This window comes from Camelina sativa, chromosome 13, assembly GCF_030686135.1.
Source record: "Camelina sativa cultivar CO46 ecotype springtype chromosome 13, ASM3068613v1".
NCBI classification, from domain to species: domain Eukaryota; kingdom Viridiplantae; phylum Streptophyta; class Magnoliopsida; order Brassicales; family Brassicaceae; genus Camelina; species Camelina sativa.
Window position 1 is genome coordinate 9,578,057 of NC_141892.1, and position 18,861 is coordinate 9,596,917.

The 18,861-nt window shown below is 35.4% G+C and overlaps 5 protein-coding genes across 14 annotated transcripts; 2 read left to right on the forward strand and 3 right to left on the reverse strand.

The window, feature by feature from the left end:
* The first annotated feature begins 235 nt into the window (after nt 1-235).
* On the forward strand, nt 236-2,570 carry LOC104736294 (GDSL esterase/lipase At5g22810-like). The gene is made up of 5 exons (XM_087482126.1): nt 236-733; nt 1,253-1,383; nt 1,497-1,739; nt 1,878-2,133; nt 2,219-2,570. The coding sequence occupies exons 1-5, from the start codon at nt 472-474 to the stop codon at nt 2,410-2,412; spliced, it is 1,086 nt and encodes a 361-aa protein (XP_087338252.1). The 5' UTR covers nt 236-471; the 3' UTR covers nt 2,413-2,570.
* LOC104736293 (uncharacterized) lies at nt 2,537-6,102 on the reverse strand. 8 transcript variants are annotated; one of them, XR_015578454.1, is made up of 12 exons: nt 5,789-6,066; nt 5,280-5,606; nt 5,066-5,131; nt 4,818-4,957; nt 4,604-4,730; nt 4,440-4,511; nt 4,225-4,357; nt 3,994-4,129; nt 3,833-3,917; nt 3,264-3,532; nt 3,008-3,167; nt 2,537-2,793 (listed from the first exon to the last, which is right to left on the reverse strand). XR_015578454.1 is itself a non-coding variant. In XM_010456256.3 (11 exons), exons 1-10 carry the CDS (start codon nt 5,897-5,899, stop codon nt 3,027-3,029), a joined length of 1,554 nt encoding a protein of 517 aa, XP_010454558.1. In that variant the 5' UTR covers nt 5,900-6,102; the 3' UTR covers nt 2,537-2,793; nt 3,008-3,026. The 8 variants fall into 8 exon arrangements, 5 of the variants coding, with proteins under 5 accessions (XP_010454558.1, XP_087338250.1, XP_087338248.1 ...); XR_015578456.1 differs by having other exon boundaries at nt 2,999-3,167; XR_015578455.1 differs by having other exon boundaries at nt 3,264-3,535.
* Nucleotides 6,103-6,542: 440 nt separating this feature from the next.
* On the forward strand, nt 6,543-10,338 carry LOC104736296 (magnesium transporter MRS2-11, chloroplastic). Of its 2 annotated transcripts, none has more exons than XM_010456258.3 (14): nt 6,543-7,184; nt 7,317-7,389; nt 7,489-7,559; nt 7,664-7,749; nt 7,846-7,936; nt 8,095-8,163; nt 8,759-8,839; nt 8,951-9,116; nt 9,203-9,248; nt 9,326-9,406; nt 9,486-9,568; nt 9,770-9,813; nt 9,892-10,016; nt 10,100-10,338. In XM_010456258.3, the coding sequence occupies exons 1-13, from the start codon at nt 6,792-6,794 to the stop codon at nt 9,985-9,987; spliced, it is 1,380 nt and encodes a 459-aa protein (XP_010454560.2). In that variant the 5' UTR covers nt 6,543-6,791; the 3' UTR covers nt 9,988-10,016; nt 10,100-10,338. The 2 variants fall into 2 exon arrangements, 1 of the variants encoding a protein (XP_010454560.2); XR_015577986.1 differs by having other exon boundaries at nt 6,663-7,184; nt 8,095-8,179.
* Nucleotides 10,298-12,678, reverse strand: LOC104736295 (uncharacterized). The gene is made up of 4 exons (XM_010456257.3): nt 12,167-12,678; nt 11,093-12,025; nt 10,954-11,001; nt 10,298-10,874 (listed from the first exon to the last, which is right to left on the reverse strand). Exons 1-4 carry the CDS (start codon nt 12,368-12,370, stop codon nt 10,449-10,451), a joined length of 1,611 nt encoding a protein of 536 aa, XP_010454559.1. The 5' UTR covers nt 12,371-12,678; the 3' UTR covers nt 10,298-10,448.
* A 2,250-nt stretch (nt 12,679-14,928) lies between these two features.
* On the reverse strand, nt 14,929-18,139 carry LOC104736298 (aspartic proteinase 36). Of its 2 annotated transcripts, XM_010456260.3 has the most exons (10): nt 17,525-18,139; nt 17,173-17,302; nt 16,829-17,079; nt 16,498-16,725; nt 16,234-16,396; nt 16,013-16,086; nt 15,807-15,903; nt 15,611-15,677; nt 15,452-15,523; nt 14,929-15,365 (listed from the first exon to the last, which is right to left on the reverse strand). In XM_010456260.3, the coding sequence occupies exons 1-10, from the start codon at nt 17,764-17,766 to the stop codon at nt 15,199-15,201; spliced, it is 1,491 nt and encodes a 496-aa protein (XP_010454562.1). In that variant the 5' UTR covers nt 17,767-18,139; the 3' UTR covers nt 14,929-15,198. The 2 variants fall into 2 exon arrangements, with proteins under 2 accessions (XP_010454562.1, XP_087337462.1); XM_087481336.1 differs by having other exon boundaries at nt 15,452-15,677.
* Between the last annotated feature and the right edge of the window lie 722 nt (nt 18,140-18,861).

Here is an 18,861-nt window from a genome sequence, read left to right on the forward strand (position 1 = left end):
AGACGTAAGAGAGTTGGAGATATAGACAAGTGTCAAATGGCACACATAAACGTAACTGAACTATAAATGTAAAAGACAAATCAATGCCCGAGTCTCGCAACTACTTTCTTTCAATGTGGCTCTCTCTCTCTCTCTCTGCAAAGTGTTTTTTACTTCTCTTTAATTATCAGGCCAACAGAGACACATCAATGTGTTGTGCGTATATCACAGACACAAAAGACATGTACACATAAACGTTACAATACTACTTTCATTATATACTGTGTTAAAAACATTTCAGTATACTCCACCTAATTCTATATATCACATTTAATACTAGTGTTCCCCCAAATGTTTGTTTGTTCTATATAAACACCCTTGCATGCCAAACTACATGACACTCATGCTACTCATATGAGCATCAACATCACCATAATCATCTTAGTCATCATCATTATAACCTTCATTTTTTGAAGAAAGAAAGTAAAAATCATGAGTTTCTCGGGAGTGGGAGTTTTGTTAGATCTATATCTAACGGTAGGGTCTTTAATGTTGCTTGAGCTAATGGTGGTGATGGAGGCACAACCACTGGTTCCATCCATGTTCATATTTGGTGATTCGGTGGTTGATGTTGGAAACAACAATGATATCTACACAATCGTTAAAGCTAATTTTCCTCCTTATGGAAGAGACTTCACAACCCATAAACCCACCGGACGCTTCTGCAACGGAAAGTTAGCTACGGACTTCACCGGTACTTATTTTTTTATGTTCTTCCACTTAAATCGAATATTAATGACAAATACACATGCATGCCTGTATATATATATCCTTCTGAACAGCATCTAGTCTTTACACATGTATATGTGCTCAAATTACATGATGATCTAGAAGGCATTTTTGTGAAATATTGCAGAACTATACTAGTTAAATATTCTTGAGTGAAGGTAACTGTTTTCACATGCACCTATATATTGATGTGAATTCTATGATTTCTAGCAAGGATTCAAAAACTAAAAGTAGAAAATTAAGAGCCATAACTTGATGGATGATTTCTTCAACTTAGAGACAAGTTAGAGTAAAAAATAAAAACAACTAATTGTTGGATTATATTTGCATGGGGGTGTAAAGTAAACAATTTATTTGAAATGAAATACGAAGAAACAATGTACATGCATTAGGTCGATATGTGTGCATGTATATGTGCACATATATATAATGATTACTATATAATGAAATAATGATCAATTAATTATGTATATACATTGTGCAGCTGAGAATCTTGGGTTCACGTCATACCCACAAGCTTATCTAAGCAAAAAGGCAAAAGGAAGAAACCTTTTGACAGGCACAAACTTTGCCTCTGCAGCCTCCGGTTATTACGATGGCACAGCCAAGCTCTACGTTAGTACCATGTTTTTTCTCCTTTTTTATTTATTTGTCGTCTAACAATAATTAAATTGAATCTTAATTAATTGAGAACGTCTTCTTACTTAATTTCATTGTTGATTATGAAGAGTGCAATATCGTTGCCGCAACAGCTTGAACATTACAAAGACTACATTAGCCGAATCCAAGAAATCGCAGCCTCAAACAACAATGCAAACGCCACTTCCATAATCTCAGATGGCATATATATCGTCAGCGCAGGAAGCAGTGACTTCATACAAAACTACTATATCAACCCTCTCCTCTACAAAGTTCAATCACCTGATGACTTCTCCGATCACCTCATCCTCTCCTACTCCAGTTTCATTCAGGTTATTTTTTTCTCCATTATTTGTTTATTTGTTCAAATCATAAACTTAATATCGCAGTTTCTGTTTTTTCAGACAATCAAAAGTAGCTAAAGTGTGAGTTTGTTCTGTTTTTGTTTTGCTCTGTTTTGGGATCCATAGAATTTATACTCGTTAGGAGCAAGAAGGATCGGAGTGACTACGCTTCCGCCGATGGGATGTTTACCGGCGGCCATAACTGTGGCAGGACCACACGAAGGTGGATGCTCGGAGCAGCTAAACAACGATGCAGTCTCCTTCAACAACAAACTCAATACAACGTCGCAGGATCTCAAGAGAAACCTCATTGGACTCAATCTAGTCGTGTTTGATATCTATCAGCCTCTTTATGATCTCGCCACTAGGCCATCTGAATTTGGTATTTGAATATATTTTAAAGCATAGAACAATGCTTGGTTAACAGGTTTTTAATTTTAGTTGTGGGTTCTATGTTAAATTTTCAGGATTTGCAGAGGCAAGAAGAGCTTGTTGTGGAACAGGATTACTAGAGACATCAATACTATGTAACCCTAAATCATTAGGAACATGTAACAACGCGACTGAGTATGTCTTTTGGGACGGGTTTCATCCAACGGAAGCTGCTAACAAGATTCTCGCAGACAATCTCTTGCTCTCTGGCATCTCTCTCATCTCCTGATCATATCCATCTACTCTACATTCTTTTCAAGATCATTGTTGCTTTTCAACTATGGCTTAATTAGATTGTAATTTTCAGTTTATGTATTTTTATTGCCCATTTGGATTTCAAAACTTAATCGAGATTTATGTCGGAAGATAGACTTCTAGCTTTCAAAATATGAGTATTTTTTTTGGTTGCACATGCCTTTCTTGTGTACAATTTACCAGACTGTCTCCTAAGTAATCTATATGGATATGAGAAAGACAGGCAAGTTCTAACCTGTATATGTCTACCAAAAAGTCCACCTGAGTTAGTGATATCTTGAAGCTTGATGGTGTAATGCGTTATGCCTTGAGTGACCATGGGAAGATTCGCCAGGAATTAAGAACCTTCACAGATCTACAATTAAGAAAGAAGAAAATTCTGAGTCAGGTTGATTAGAATATTTCCAATTCGGACTACAATCGAAGTGGCTGTAGCAAAAGTATCTAACAATAGAAACAAAGCCTCTGGAACTTCAAGACCAATCGTATTATGAGAGGTTTTGAGTTTTTCAGACTGCATATATCACTTGTAATAAATTTTGAATGCAAACAAGTCTTACAATCCTTACTCTAGAGATGGAGAATAGCTTATCCGATATATCTTTGACAGCAATCCAATAGCCTTTTAACACCATCTTTGTTTATAGAGCAGTCCCCAGTTATGCTTTCCTCCTGCAGATTCTCATTGCGAGTAATCCAAATGTTTAATATCGACTCAATCTTCTGTATCTGTTGTTGCTTAAGGTCAACAAAAATATATGTGCACGCCATATTTGTAGAAATTAGAAAGAAGCAACAAAAACAAAGGAATATAAAAGTGGATACAGCAATCATTCGCGCACTTGACTTCATCTGGGAAGGGAGTGTGTTTTGGAATTCCTCGTTTGAATCTTCTAGTTGGGTATCGAGAAGATCATCTTCTATAATATCCGAGTTCCTTAAGAAAACCAATATGTACTGACTCGGAGAGAATGTCTCAGACTCATTAACACTGGCAAGTAACCTCGCAATAACATTCCAAATTGCTCTTCTTGCTTCTAAGTCATCCGAAGCAAATGGTAAAGTACTGAATAAACCTTCCAAGAAAGAGAAATCTGCTGAACAGATTCTAGTGTCAGATAAAGAACTTAGATGAAACAACCAACAACACTATGCAAATATTTGCTCTGTTCATCCTAATTTGTCAAGTATAACTGCATTGCAAAAAAATGTCCTCAGAATGCTTTCCATCAATATAAAAATCTCATACTTGTTAAACAAATTTGATTATAACTTTTTCCTAACACCACGATTCCAGAATTCAGAACTACGTAAAGTAGAGTCATGTCACACTTTGCAAACCTAAATGGAAAATTATAACCAGACATTCCATGAAAGTAAAGTAAGTAGCTTACCTTCCGATACTTCTGGAACAAAATCGACTGTTTCCGATACAATATTTGCGATCAAAACTCCAGCAGTAACACAAGATGTTGCCACCTACAGTGAAGTTAAGTTTATTAGATTATAACTTCAGATATATTCAATGGAAAGCTTCATGTAAACCAAAAACTACCTCAGCTTTGTCCTGAAGCTTCATAAGATCACAGACTAGCTGAAATAGTTCTTTGCTAGAGCAAATCTCTTTAGAATGGCTATCTGAAGCAGAAAGGGCTTCAATAGCTCGGAGAATAATTTCAAGGATGGGGTACCTGAAATCATATATAAGGGTAGATTTTACATACTAAAGCATAACACTTGTTTCATTAACACTTAATAGCCCTTAAGATAAATTTATATTCTTTACCTTTCTGGAATTCTTTCTTTCGTCAACTTGCTCATTTCAAAAGAAAGAAGATTGATCAAGAGACTCGTCAAACCCAATGTCATTAGTGGTGGGATCAATAGCTGCCCAATCTCTGGTTGACCTTCTATGATACCTAACAATAACCCTACACTCTATGGAGAAAAATGGAAAAGATATAGCAAATTCAAAAACAGCCATGATAAACCAAAACTTACAGAAAATGGTTGAGGGACATGAATAAGCATAAAGTAGAGAGTTAGGGAAAGATTTCCATCTGAAACTGAGTCCTATAAAAATTCACCAGTTCGATCAACCTTTCAACCATCAATTCGTCCAGTACAAGAATGACTCAGTTACAAGCACAAATATCAGAAGTTACCTTCTCAGTAAGATGTGGATTCAAGGTATTTTCCGCAATCCAAAAAATACGGCGAAGTATATCATCAGACTGCAAACACTCAGCCCAGAAGGTACACCCAGTCCCAGAGAGACCTGTGGTTAGTATCCTATTGGAAACATATATCAGTATTTAAGATAACCAAACCAACTAATTGAACATGATTTACATTTGTTGTCATAAACTGATTTTTTACCTACAAACTTCACTTAAGCATTGGGTATCATCAAGAAACAACTGCCCCACAAGTATATTGACGAGTCCTGCTGTTGACTCTACATGTTGCAACAAACCTTCATGGCAAGCAAGGTTCCCAATAATCCCGAGACAGATTTCCTTGCAAGCCCCAAAATGAAAAAAAAGAAATGTAAAGTCCAAGAAGACAAACAAAACTAGAAAATTATCAGACTTGGCCATTGATCATAGATATACTAAATTCCTTACTCGAATGCGGGCAGATTCTGAAACCATAAGATTTGCATGAAGAACTTCTAAAATCAGGTTCTGTACCTGCAAATCCAAAGTGAATACAAGATAATAATCAAAACTTCCAGCACATAGAGTTATATACATGTAACCAAGCTGCTCTCTTGTCTAGATAGAAACCAATACCATCTTTCAACAATTCAAAGGTGTACTACTTATCTAAGCCCATTACCATTAGCTCAGCATGAGTTCTACTAGCAGCAAGATCCCACAAAACACAACCATGATCTTCCCAAGCTTCTTCCACTGATGACCCGCTCACCATTCCCGTCTCCCGACCTGAACCCACCGTGACCTTCTCCTCAGAAGTGGATTCGTTATTGTAACCTCCAATGTCCATGCTCTCTGGACCACCATTGGAAGTGTCAACACCTTGAACCACATTATTAGCATTCATATGATTGTTACGTCGCTCTTCACTGCTCGAATCAACTGGAAGAAGCTTCCTTATCAGTGAAATAACATAGCTAGGATCAACAGTAGTTGAAATGTCGAACAACTGCAGAACATAGAGAAATCACTGTTAACAATACTACGAAAAAGCTAAAATTTCAATCGAAAATAGACTCTTTAATTGCCACAGATGAAAAAAAACTTGATCACATAAAGTACCATTGAAACTAGCTTCAAGCTCGATTTCTACAATTTAAACTTGAAATTAAGAGTTATTGATGCTCTTACTTCATCTGAAGGAGGTGGAGGATGATGAGATGGGTACTCGTTTTCTCTTCGTTCATAAGAATCATCTCCTTCTTGAAGTTCTCTTCGCTGCTTAGCTTCATCGTCTTCCATTGAACCTCGCTGGGGTTTTTTTTTTCTCCTCTGCCCTTATTTCTTCTCCTTCTCTCGCCCAGAAAATTCGAAACGCCTCTTTACTTAAATATTATGAATTAGCCCTTGTACTAAATCGTGTTTTGTTTTGGGACCTGCATATTATTCTATGTTTTTGAAAGTACCTTAATATTTTCAATAGAACAAATAACACCCCTTTTTTGGATGAACCACGCAGACTCTGCCAACTGTTTAAATGAACCTCGGGACAGGTGGCAACAAATAGATCATTCACAGGTGGAGAAATTGAGAAAATCTCAAATTAATCCTCCGCCACAAAATTAACGGTCAACTACCACAAATTGTTTATTCATTAATCTAAAACAATAATCAGTTTCTTAACAAATAAATTAACAAAATATTTTCTGTAATAAAAATATACTTTTAAATAAGATTTTTTTTTTGTTTTAATTCTTGTATTTTGTTTTTGATAATAGAGTCCGTTTTGCTTCATATGAAATAATTACAATTTAACTGAAAATATAAAGTTAATTAAAAAAAAACATGGTAGAGATTTATTTATCAAATATTCACACAAAAAAAAAGATTGATTGTGATTTCTAGTATATCTATTTTTCTAAAATCCAAAATTTTATTTCTATTTAACACACAACTTGTAAAATAAATGCCAAAAAAAAAAAAAAAAAAATCAACTGTAGATAGTTCGAAAATATTTGAGTGGGACGAGGCATCATATTTTTATAAATTTCTCTAAATAATTTTTACAAAATAATATACAAAAAAATGGATATTGTTTTATTTATATTTTATTTGTAAAATTATCCTTAAGCTTAAAAAAAAAAATCCAAACGAAGAATCTCTCCATAACCAAAGCTTCATCCTACCACCAACAATGGCGTTAACTCCATCTCCCTCTTCATTCACTCCACTCCTCAATTCCTCCGATCATTCTCCTTCTCCGTCTCTCCATTACCTTCTTCCTGGATCTTCTCCTTCCTTTTCTCTCCACTTATCTGCCCTGAGTAGAAGAACTCCGATCTACTTCGAAGCACTCAAAGTTTTATCATCATCATCGAGATCGAAATGTTTAGCGAAATCCTCAACAACCGCTGCCGAGGATTTCGTCGGCGATTACGAATCCCTAAACGTTAGCGATGACGATGGTAGTGACAGTGGTAACAGTGACGGAGGAGATAACGGAGGAAGCGATGATTCAAAGAAGATCAATTCTTCTTCTTCTTCAAGTGATTCTACGTCTCTGGGAATTCGTGAACCCGTTTATGAGGTTTTATTGTTTCTCTCTTCTAATTGAAATTTGCATGTTCATATGGTTAAAAGCTGTCACCTTTGATTGTGTCTCATCAAAAAATTTTTAACTTTTATTATGTCTCTTGAATTAAAAAATAAAAATGTTAAGGTTGTTGAAGTGAAGGCGACTGGAGTAATATCTACAAGGAAGATTAACAGAAGACAGCTTCTCAAATCCAGTGGTGAGTGTTTATTATCTCGACTAAATTATACATTTTGATCTTGATGTTGGTGGTTCTCTAGCTATGAATAAGTTTACTCTTTCTTTTGTTTTTCATCAGGTCTTCGTCCAAGAGATATACGAAGCGTTGATCCTTCATTGTTTATGACTAACTCAGTGCCATCTCTCTTGGTAAAATTAGCTTCAACTATCATTTCTCTTACCATCTCTATCTCATTACCCTGTATTTTATTTGTATATGACAATGATGGAATCTTTACTTACCTGTTATTTAGGTTCGTGAACATGCGATTCTGCTCAATTTGGGATCCCTGCGAGCAATAGCAATGCGAGACCGTGTCCTTATATTTGATTATAACCGGTAATTTTGGTAGCAGTATATCTCTTTTCTTTTTCCTTCTGATTATTCACTCTATTTTTGTTAAGTTTTGTTGATGTCAGTCCAATATATTTTCAGGAGAGGAGGAAGGGCTTTTGTAGATACATTGATGCCTCGGCTTAACCCACGAAGTATGAATGGAGGACCCTCTATGCCATTTGAACTCGAGGTTTGTTTGACTCATAGATAACCCTATGGGATGATGATTTGTTTATGTTAGAAAAGAAGAAATATATGAAAATCATCTCTTCAGCCCTGCATAACTTGAGTTCAAAATAATTTCAACCTCTTTGGTGTTAACGTTTCATTACTCTGGCTTAATTGAAGGCTGTTGAATCTGCGCTTATCTCAAGGATACAACGATTAGAGCAAAGGCTTATGGACATAGAACCCCGTGTGAGTATGAAAACTAGTGAGTATATTTCATTTAGTTCTTCTTCACTTTGACTGCTGGACTAGGACATCCTCCATGATTCTGTAGCTTCTTGTATCGCAAAAATCAGAAGGAACTGAGTCATGCTATGGAGGATGAGACTGCCCTTTATAGGGTCGAATAATGCATTTTCCTATTCATACAAAGTTTAGTTTCTGGTATAAATATCACACTGAACTGAGCATGATACGTACTGTCATGAAACCCTGTAGTTTCTCCAAACATTGGCTTATGGATTTTTAAGATCATACAAGCATAGAAAGAAGGACTAGAACATCATTTCTAGCTCACCACTCATGAATCCCACATCCGAGATCTTGTATGATAATTTGCATAACCCTCTCTAAACAATGACAGTTTGTCTTTATACTAGAACAATTTGTAAAGAAAGTTTGTTACAGATTGGGTTTCAAAATATCCTCTTCTTCTTTCTGCTTAAATCTTTCACTTGCCACCTCTGTGGCATGTGTCTGTCTTCTGACGCCTCACATACTCACGATGGAGTTTATCATCGTTTCTTTTGGTCTTAAATTTTTATATTTATGCCATTTGGTTTAGGTCCAAGCTCTTCTTGAGGTTTTGCCCAACCGCTTAACTGCTGATATATTGGAGGAACTTCGTATTAGTAAGCAAAGACTGGTAAACTTCATTAAGTTGTTTATCTATGCATATACTTGATTCAGTTGTTCACTTCAGAGAACTCAGTTTTCGTTTCTTTGTATTGTTTTTTTCCTTAAATACTTTTTAAAGGTCGAATTAGGCTCCAGAGCTGGAGCTCTTAGACAAATGCTCCTAGATCTTTTAGAGGATCCCCATGAAATACGCCGCATATGCATCATGGGACGAAATTGCACACTTAGAAGAGGAGACGATGATTTGGAGTGTACGTTACCCTCAGAGAAGCTGATTGCTGAGGGTAAGACTGCAAACATTTACTCCGTGATAGTCACCACAAACAGATGAGTTTAACGAGATTCATTTTCTTGTTCTGTTTCTGTGCAGAAGAAGAGGAGGAAATAGAAATGCTCTTGGAGAACTATCTGCAGAGGTCTTGACTTTTACTCTTGAAGAACTCTGATATGTTACATTGTTTTGTAGTGAAACTCTATGGCTTCGTATGTGCAGATGTGAGTCATGCCATGGACAAGCAGAAAGACTTCTAGATTCTGCAAAGGAAATGGAAGACTCAATTGCTGTCAATCTAAGGTTCTTAAAATAACATAACACTCCTTTCTCTCAAATGAATAGGCACTCTTATCATGATACATTGTTGTTTATTTTCCAGTTCTCGGAGGCTTGAGGTCAGCAGATTTGAGCTGCTTCTTCAGGTCGGTACATTTTGTGTTGCAGTTGGTGCTCTGATCGCAGGTACATTCACTACCCGTTTATGATTTGCAACCTTTGAACTGTGTTAGAGGCTTGCTTCTTCTTTTTGCATTTTAACTACCAACTACCGAGATTGAACCGAGTGTGCTATTTATACATGATCTCCAAGCCAACAATTCCTATTTTCCCCTGTTCATCAAATCATGGTAAAGGGCTTAAAACTTTTCTTTTGGGTGCGTGCAGGTATATTCGGCATGAACTTGAGGTCCTATCTTGAGGAACAAGCTGTAAGCCCTCATCACGTAGCCACATCTTTATACACTATTTAGCCATCACTTTACCATTAAAATCTTGGGTTTATGCAGTCTGCATTCTGGCTAACAACGGGTGGAATCATCATAGGCGCTGCAGTCGCCTTCTTCCTCATGTATTCGTATCTCAGTAGACGCAAAATATTTTGAACCTTCAATCCTAAAAGACAAAAGAACTGGTAAATCCGTCTTCAATCCTAAAATATTTCCGTTTTCCTTGAAATTTGATGAAGAGAGCTGAAAATAAACGTATATATTACAGGTGAAAATCCGTGAAGAAAGAAAATTTCATCACACATTTACATTGTGGCATTAGGCCCCTTCTAGGTGTTAGAGCGGAAGTAAGTTCATAAAAAGTTTGATATATATTTATTGTGTGGTCTCCATTGAACCCCTGTACTTGTGTGTTATGTCCTCATTGCGTATGCTCTGCACTATTGGTTACAGTTAAATCAGTGTATCATTTAATAAGCTTGTATTAAAAGCAAATGAATTTTCAAATCTTTTGTTTTCAATAGTGAAGGGAGAATAAAACAACACAGTATCTAAATCTTCGATTCCCAGAGAAGATATTCAAAGACATACAAAATTTTTCCCGTAATTATGTTTTCTCAAGTGCGAAGGTCACGAGCAGATTGACGACCTTCTCTTGCTGAGGTCTTTGGTTCCGAGCCATCAATGGCGATGTTCCCAACACCAACCTCCATCGCTTCCCTCTCATCCTTTACCTTCGTTTTATCCTCATCTGATGCTTCTTCTTCTTCTTTGGGTTTTTGTGGACTCGATGACGGTTTCAATGATCTAGGGACCGGATTCATCCATGGGTGCGTTAGGCACTGAGCAGCCGTTGGTCTCTTCTCAGGTACAAATCCAAGAATAGGAATGATGAAATCTTGCATAGCAATTGCATCTTCCTCACTGAAGTCATATTTATCCGTTAAGACCTTGCTAAGTGGCCAAAACCGTAACCGCCTGATGTGCCTCAGTTCACCCTGTCGGTTGAAGAAATCTCGCGAATGGCGTCCCCCTAATGCAATCTACATAAATAAAAGTTTCCGTTAAAAAGCGCGAAACCATACTGATAAACAAAAAGAACACTGTTTCTCAAATTTTTACCTTTCTTGGCATCACCCCAACAAGCTCCATCATCAATGCTAAGTGATCCTGAAACAAGAAGCCCATTAGTTATATATATAAGCTCTGCTGAATATAGACGAAATGAATGAACATGAGAAAGCAAGAGATATATATATACCTCATCCCGCTCAAAGTTTTCACCACTGTGAGGATCGAATAGAACATCTCCGGTGGCAAGCTCAAAACAAATGCAAGCAAATGACCACATATCTGCTGAGGTTGAGTATTTTGAGCCAAGAACAACCTCAGGACACCGGTAATGTCTCGTCTGTATATCACTCGTAAACTGTTTATAAGTCCAACAAGCATTCCCAAAATCCACCAACTTGCATTTTCGATCAACATCCGCAAGTAGCTTTTGCCTCGTGGATCGACTTCCTCTCCTGTTTCCCCGACTCTTTTGACTATCATTCTCTGCATCTTTTACTCTTTCCGAACTCTCTTCCGACCCCACCACAGTTGAAGCTCCATTTGGTCTTGCCTCGGAGTTAGTATCTCTCTCATCTTCCTCTGAACCTTCCACTTTCTTAGCTTTCTTACGAATCTTCTTTTTCTGATTCTTAGTCAAATCCTCACCGTACGTGTAACTCTTTGGTTTGTCTTTCTCAGCCAGTCTCTCAGGAACATTCTTGTCCTTCGCCGTTGGAGGTACAAGAGGAGTACCTGCTTTCCTAGCATCTGCTTCAGGATCAATGGTGGAACAAAGCAGAATGTTCTCCGGCTTGATATCAGTATGAATAATCGAGAGTTTGCGGTGAAGATAATCCAAACCAACTAAAATATGAAAACAGATCTCTTTAACCATGTGAAGAGGAACCCCTCGGTAATCACTGTACTTGATAACAGACAAGAGGTTGTCTCCCAGATACTCAAAGACCATACAAACATGGTTCCCATTAGGACCTGCGTGCTTGAAATGATCAAGAAGCTTCACAACACACTTGTTGTCTTCAGCATCACCTTCCGCAATCTGTTTCAATATCTTTATCTCGTCCATGGCTGCCTCAGTATAATGCTGAGCACTCTTCTGGATTTTCAAAGCCACATATCTCTACAAACAGTAAAATTGAAAGGCAAGATTCACATTCACATTTATCCAACAAAGCTAAGCTCAATCCCAACAATGCAATACATATACTGATAAAACCTTAAAAATTTGACGAACCGTAGAATTGAAAAGAGTGTGACTTACAGAGTTGTGAGTGTCCCAAGTAAGCCAAACAGTGGAGAAATGTCCCCAACCAAGCTTACTCTGAATGACATAAGATCCATTCTTGAAAGTATCACCGACTCGAACCGTATGGTAGCCTCCTCTCCTGTAATCCTCTGTTCCTTCGTCCTCTGACGAGTAGTCACTAGCGTCACTCAGACGTCCACCGTTCTTCTCATCCGCCATGGCTGGAATTGATGAGAATCCTCAACCGATTTTGGAGTTTTTAGATGATGAGATCTGGGAAATTCAAATTCAGGGGAAAACCCCTAAACCCTAGAAATTTGGGAGAGCTTTAGAGGATGGATGATTTAAAAAAAAAAGATTCGATTAAATTTCCCAATTTTAGCAAAATACCAATTAATGCAGATAAAAACTACGGAACCGAACCGAATGATTGATTATGAAACTGGAGATAGTAGTGTGTCTGTGTCAGAGAATTAGGGCTTTCGTTGACTCTGTCTGAAACAGAGTGTACGGAAGTGTAATTTGACAAAGAGAATTATGAGATTCTTTTGTCCTAATAATAATCTCCAAAACTTTCTCTCAAATACTGACACATAATTTTTTGATTTTCTGCTTAAATTTTCATATTTTATAGACCCTATGTGGGTGATTGAAATGATTTTTTTCATTAAGATCATGTTTAGTGTGGTAATTGGGGTGATTAAGATGAATTTTGTCATTAAGAGTATGTTTAATGGGTAAATATTTTTAATAAATATTTTTTGTTTTTTAATTAAACTCACAACAATGAGTTTTCATCTCAACTCCTCAAATGAGAAGTTATCATCAGATAAATAGTTCTTCCACAAGAAATCATGGAGGGTTGCATTGAAAGACTCTCTCTATCGAACCAACTAATTATAACAAATAAGAATCTAAGCTTTTGTGGGTTATAAGGTTTTTGTTTAAGAATTTATACGCTATTGTAGTAATTACACAATCTATAACTTTATTGATAGGAGAGTTAATTGCACAATCTGTAACTTTATTAACTTTGTTTCTTTTAAATAATATAGAGATAATGAATTTTGCTTAATAGTTGCTATTTTAATTTTGCTTAATAGTTGCTATTTTAAAAACAATTCACCTTTGTTCTGATTTGAAAGACACTTGTTACATGAGTGCGTATTAGGCACATTAATATGAAAGACACTTATTAATTTGTTCTTACATGAGTGAGTTTAGGTATATTAGATCATCTCTAACTCATCTTCATTTTCAACTCCAAACTCCATTTTAAAGAAAAAACTTCTCCAACTTATCTTCATTTTCGTCTCCAAAATAGATATCTCCATATTTAGAGATTTTTAATTCATACAAATCAATCCTTTAATTTTAATGTATTCATAAATCATAAGTACTTAAACTAAAAATTAAAAATAAACTTAATACAACAAAAACTAATAACTAGCTGTCAAAAAAAAACTAATAATTAATCTCGTAGATTATTTGTCGGTCTATTCAGAGTCGTGCCTTAGGTAATATAAAAAAAAGGCATTTGTCTTAGGCCACAAAAAAAAATTACATAAATAATATGCCACATTTTTCCTAAATTAGGCTGAACATACATTTTTATGTAATGTTATAGGACTTTTTTTGGAAACAAGACTCATATCATTTACATTTATGGAAAATTTGTTTGTTTTTCCTTTGCATTAGCTACTAAATCATGTTTTTAGGAAATTTTTTTGAAAATGAACAATATTTCCTTTTTTTGTACAAAATAAGATAAAAAAAATTCTCAAAAATAGAATGTGAGAAGCTACATTTTTATTATTTGCCTTAGGCCTTTATTGACCTTGGCACAACACTGGGTCTATTTTTATAATACTAAAAAAGAAGTACAAAATAACTGAATATCTAAAAGTATGGCTCTTATTATCTCAATTGCCACTAAATTATTATTTTTAGGAAAAAATCTGAAATTAATAAGGATAATTTGGTATTGATGAAAAATTTAATTGGATTATCCAGTTAGAAGATCTAAGATCCACATGTATTTAATATGGATCATACAAAAAAAATAAGAAAAAAAATAAATTTTATCATGAAATATTTTTAAAAAAATATATAATTTGTGATTAGGGAATAGTTAAATCTTTTAAATCTTACAAAATCAATCACGAAAAACAATATTATCTAATGTACATGCACTATCGAATAATCTTCATCTTCAGATTTAGGTGTACAAAATAATTGACTTGTGGTATAGCACAGATCATTCTCTAAGTTTTAAAAATGATATAATATATAATATTTATCTATGTGTATTTTTGGTATATTTATCTATGTATTTATGTCAAATATTATTTGTTTTTAAGATTAATAATCAAATTTTAGTTGATTAAATAATTATGAAACATACTCGAAACCAACACAAAAAAAAAATACATTCCAACTAAAATGATAGAATCTAAATATTACACAAAACAAACTAAAACAAACAAAGAAAAAAATAAAATTTACATTTTTCTTAGTTATTATAAAAAAATTATCATACGTGGTGTAAGACTGTTAAAATATATTGCTTGATGATGATCGGAAGAAGACGGAGAATGAAAAATATTAAATAAACTATGATCAAATAAACTGTGATCAAATAAACTATGATCCTTAGATATAGTAGTACTCCATAACTTGACGCTCAATGATACAAGTATGTAAAAACGTTATTTCATCATTTTCTTTGCTTTTGCTTTTTGTTAAAGATTTTGATGCTTTGGAGTACTATGATTTCGTTTTTATCTTTGGAGAATCTCTCTATATAACATCAACATAGTGGAAAAGTTAAACTTGATCAGAAGAACAATACACACACAGAGACACCACTATGTATAAAATTAAAAGGAATTATGTACATCCAAAACTATAACAATGGGATGGAAATAAAAAAACAAACAACTATAAAGAAGTTAACTTCTCTTCTGCTGGGATTCGCCGGTAGGGAGAAACTTACTCTCCGGTGACCGACCACAAATAACACATCAAAAGGGTATAGAAACTACAATTTAGGCGAAGTTGCATAAGTTGATTCCCATTAGTAACAGTATTAACGTGTTTCCAACAATGTCCATTGATGGCTTCTGCGGCGCAGCATTGTCACTAAACTGTCCTGCATTCACATATTCGCTTCTTCCACTGCTGCTAGTCGCTGAGACATTTACCGACATTGAACCTGAAGAAAATATCAAAGTTGAGGGAGTTTTAAAGTGATTTCATTGCTTTTGAGTGTCATTTGGGTTTTAGCGTGATGAGAATTACAGTCATAGTTTGCCCATCCGATTCTCTGACCGACCAGATCATAAACAAAAATTTTGTCTTTAAGAACCAAATCTGCAGAACAGAGATGAAGAAATCGTTGTATTGTGTTACCAAACGTAGATTTCAAATAACAAAGGTTAAGCTTTCGATTCGGGTTACCTCCAAGGATCGTTATACCCTGATTCTGTATCCTTTGAAAACCGATGCACCACACTGCAGTACCTCCCTAGAAAGCAGAAGTGCAGAGACAAATTTATACCAAAAATCCGAAAAAACTTCACTGTTTCAGGTCAAGTTAGGTTCAGAATTCTGAAACCAGATTCCTATAAAAAAATTCAAATTTGAAAGTTCTTACCACGTTGTTCTGCTGTATAAGGTAATCCTGGGGATTCAAGAACATGGATGCTCCACCAGCAAAGTTCAAGCTAACTGGAGGAAATATGTCTGCAACACTGATCATCACATTCACAGTACCATAGATAAGTTCAGATTTTTCCACTATATCGATACCATTTAAGTAGACATGGTTAAGATAAGAAAATTGGAAAGAGGAGTATAAACCTCGTGGCTATTACGTAACATTGGTTCCCTTTCGAAACAACGGGTCTGACCGACTGTGAAACAGCATTTGTTATCTGAAAAAGTTCATAAGAAGATAGCATGTAATAATGTATAGAGGCATATTGCAGAGTTACAACTCAATAGAGTACAGTTATAACTACAATTCTCAGACAGTTAAGTGTTATCAAAAGGATATAGCAATGGGAGGTTTAAGGACTTACAGCTTCAACAAAAGGAACATAGGCTGCTTCAGAAAGGTATGCCAGTGTTGTACCAGTGTCGATGATTGTTCCTTGTCCGTTTGATGTGGAGAAGACTGCTGGATTGATAGGTAAAGGTTGGCCATTCACAGAGATGCTCAGCAGATTCACATTGTAATGAGGCCTAAAACATTTGAACGCAGATCATGCTTACCAATCACTCTCTAAACATTTGAACAAAACGATTTAGATATGAAACGGTTTTGGGGGATAAATGTAACTAACTGTGATGGAACAAGTGGAGTAAAGACCATGTTTGGCTCCACAATCTCTCCAAGAACCAATATGCCTCCACCTCCATTTTCTCCTTTCAAGCAGTGAGAGAACACTCTTGGAGCTAAACCCTGAGAAGCAAGCTGAGAAATTACAGACATTCCTTGTTGCCCAAAACCAAAGATTCCATCAACCGCTCTATCCGACTTCACTAAATCTCCCGTCTGCGAGGTGCTACATCTGGTTCCAGAAAAAAACAATCCCACATAGCAACCAACAAAGTCAAGAGTAGTGACCCATATTTGATGCCTATGAAACAAAGGATTCGCTGAAATAAACTCACCCAAACACAACCTGAGCCGTTGAGTTTGGGACCAGCGAGCTTCCGACAATCATGTCAAATTGCAAAACATCAGAGACGTAGAACCCCGAGGTGCCACTTCCATCTCCATACTGAAACGTGTAAGCACAAAGGTTGTTCTGAACAGAACAGCCTGAATCAGAGGACTGAATACCCCAACTGCATCTTTGATCAGAACATGAGACTGGTGTTGCTGTCACAGAGTTCCCTGGATCAAAGAAATTCAACTGAATCTGCAAAAGAGAGGAGCACAGCATATTAATCTCAGAATCCCAGAACTCAAACTATACCAGTATAATGAAAGATATTATTCAGAAGCTTTGTACTTGGAGTCCACTGGTTTGAGGGCAGCCATTGCAAGAAGCACAGCTAACCCACAAAACATCACTTCCAGTATCAACCTGTACATAAAAATCTTTTGGAGGAGATCCTAATCGAAGCTTCGTGTAGTATAATCTGTCCAAAAGTCAAACACCAAAACTGAGCAGAAGACAACAAAAACCAAAGAAAACAACTTTTTTTTGATTGAGACATAAGAAAACAAACAAGTTTTTTTTGGCACAATAATACTCAGATATTGTATCGAACACCTTACAGGCATTGCCAACAAAATCGATCAATCCCTATATTAAAAAAAAAAAAAAAGAGAGAAAAAAGATGAAATTTTTTTGAATTTACCCAACAACGAAAGGATCAAAAGTTCCATCGACGGGGAAATCTATAACACCACCTAAGGACTGTAACAACCTGCCGTGTCTAGCTTTATCACGAGCCATGAGCTGACTTAGTTCCATCTCATGATTCGCCGGAATCACTCTTTCAAGTTTCAACGCCGCCGGGAAACCGAAAGACGAAACCGCCGCAGGTAATAATAGTAAACAACAAATCAGAATATATACCGTAACCAGAGCAGCCGCCATATATATATATATATATATAGCTTCCCCCGAGTTGGGGTCTTCTGGTTTTGTGAAGTGTTTTAACAAGATCTCTTTTTTATCTTCTCAGAAATCAAAAAAGGATCATTCTTTTTGTAGTGGGCACGACGGAGAATGATGAATCGACGACGACATAATAGGAATCGGAGAGAATTGAGCCGTCAAATTTGTTTAATACGGATCCGTAGACTCGAGATTCATGTAAAAAAAAAAAAAAAAAAAAAAAACAGAAGATTTTGATTTGTGTACTAGTGTGTTGTCGTTGCTTTGCTTGTCTTTGTCCTTTTTGGGAGAGAGAAGTTAAAACAGTAGATAACAGAAAAATGTATCAGTGCAGATTACGCCAATGTCACATGTGTTTTAATTTCATTGATTCTGTTTTTATATTATTCGATCTTTTTCCCCTTATTAATCGTTTTTTTTTATATTAAAAACTTATCCAAATAGCCATATCTTTCATGTTTTAAATTATTAAATAAAACGCATATATATATATATAAACTGCAAATGTTACAGATTTATACTATAATTCGTTCAGGCAAATATATACATTTAAGAAAATCGGATATTCTAGTTTGATAGTTTCTTAGGTGGTCAACCATAATTAAAAAAAAAAAAAAAATCTCCAATCAAAATGTTGGGAAGTCAATGACAATGATTGATAATTTTATATATCATATATAGATGCTTAAAAAACATAACGTATATATGCTGATTATCATAAGATAAATATTACTGAGATTGAAAAAAGAGAGATCAATTATTATTTTTTATGCAAGTTTTGTTTCATTTCAGAGTGGTATTATCATTGGTAATTTTTCTACATGCTACTCTCGTTTCATTTTGAGAGAGTGTATATATTATCAACAAATTAATACTTTTGAGACAAATATGTTAAAGGTTTTAACAAAATATATATATATATATATATAGATATATATCTTAAAGGTGTCTTTATCAAAAAATAAATATCTTAAAGGTGTATAATTTGCACCGGAATTTAAGAAATAAATTTTGAGATTTTAAAGAGGGCATGGTCAAAGTTGCTTAGCAAACAAGTAAAAAAAAAAGAAAGAA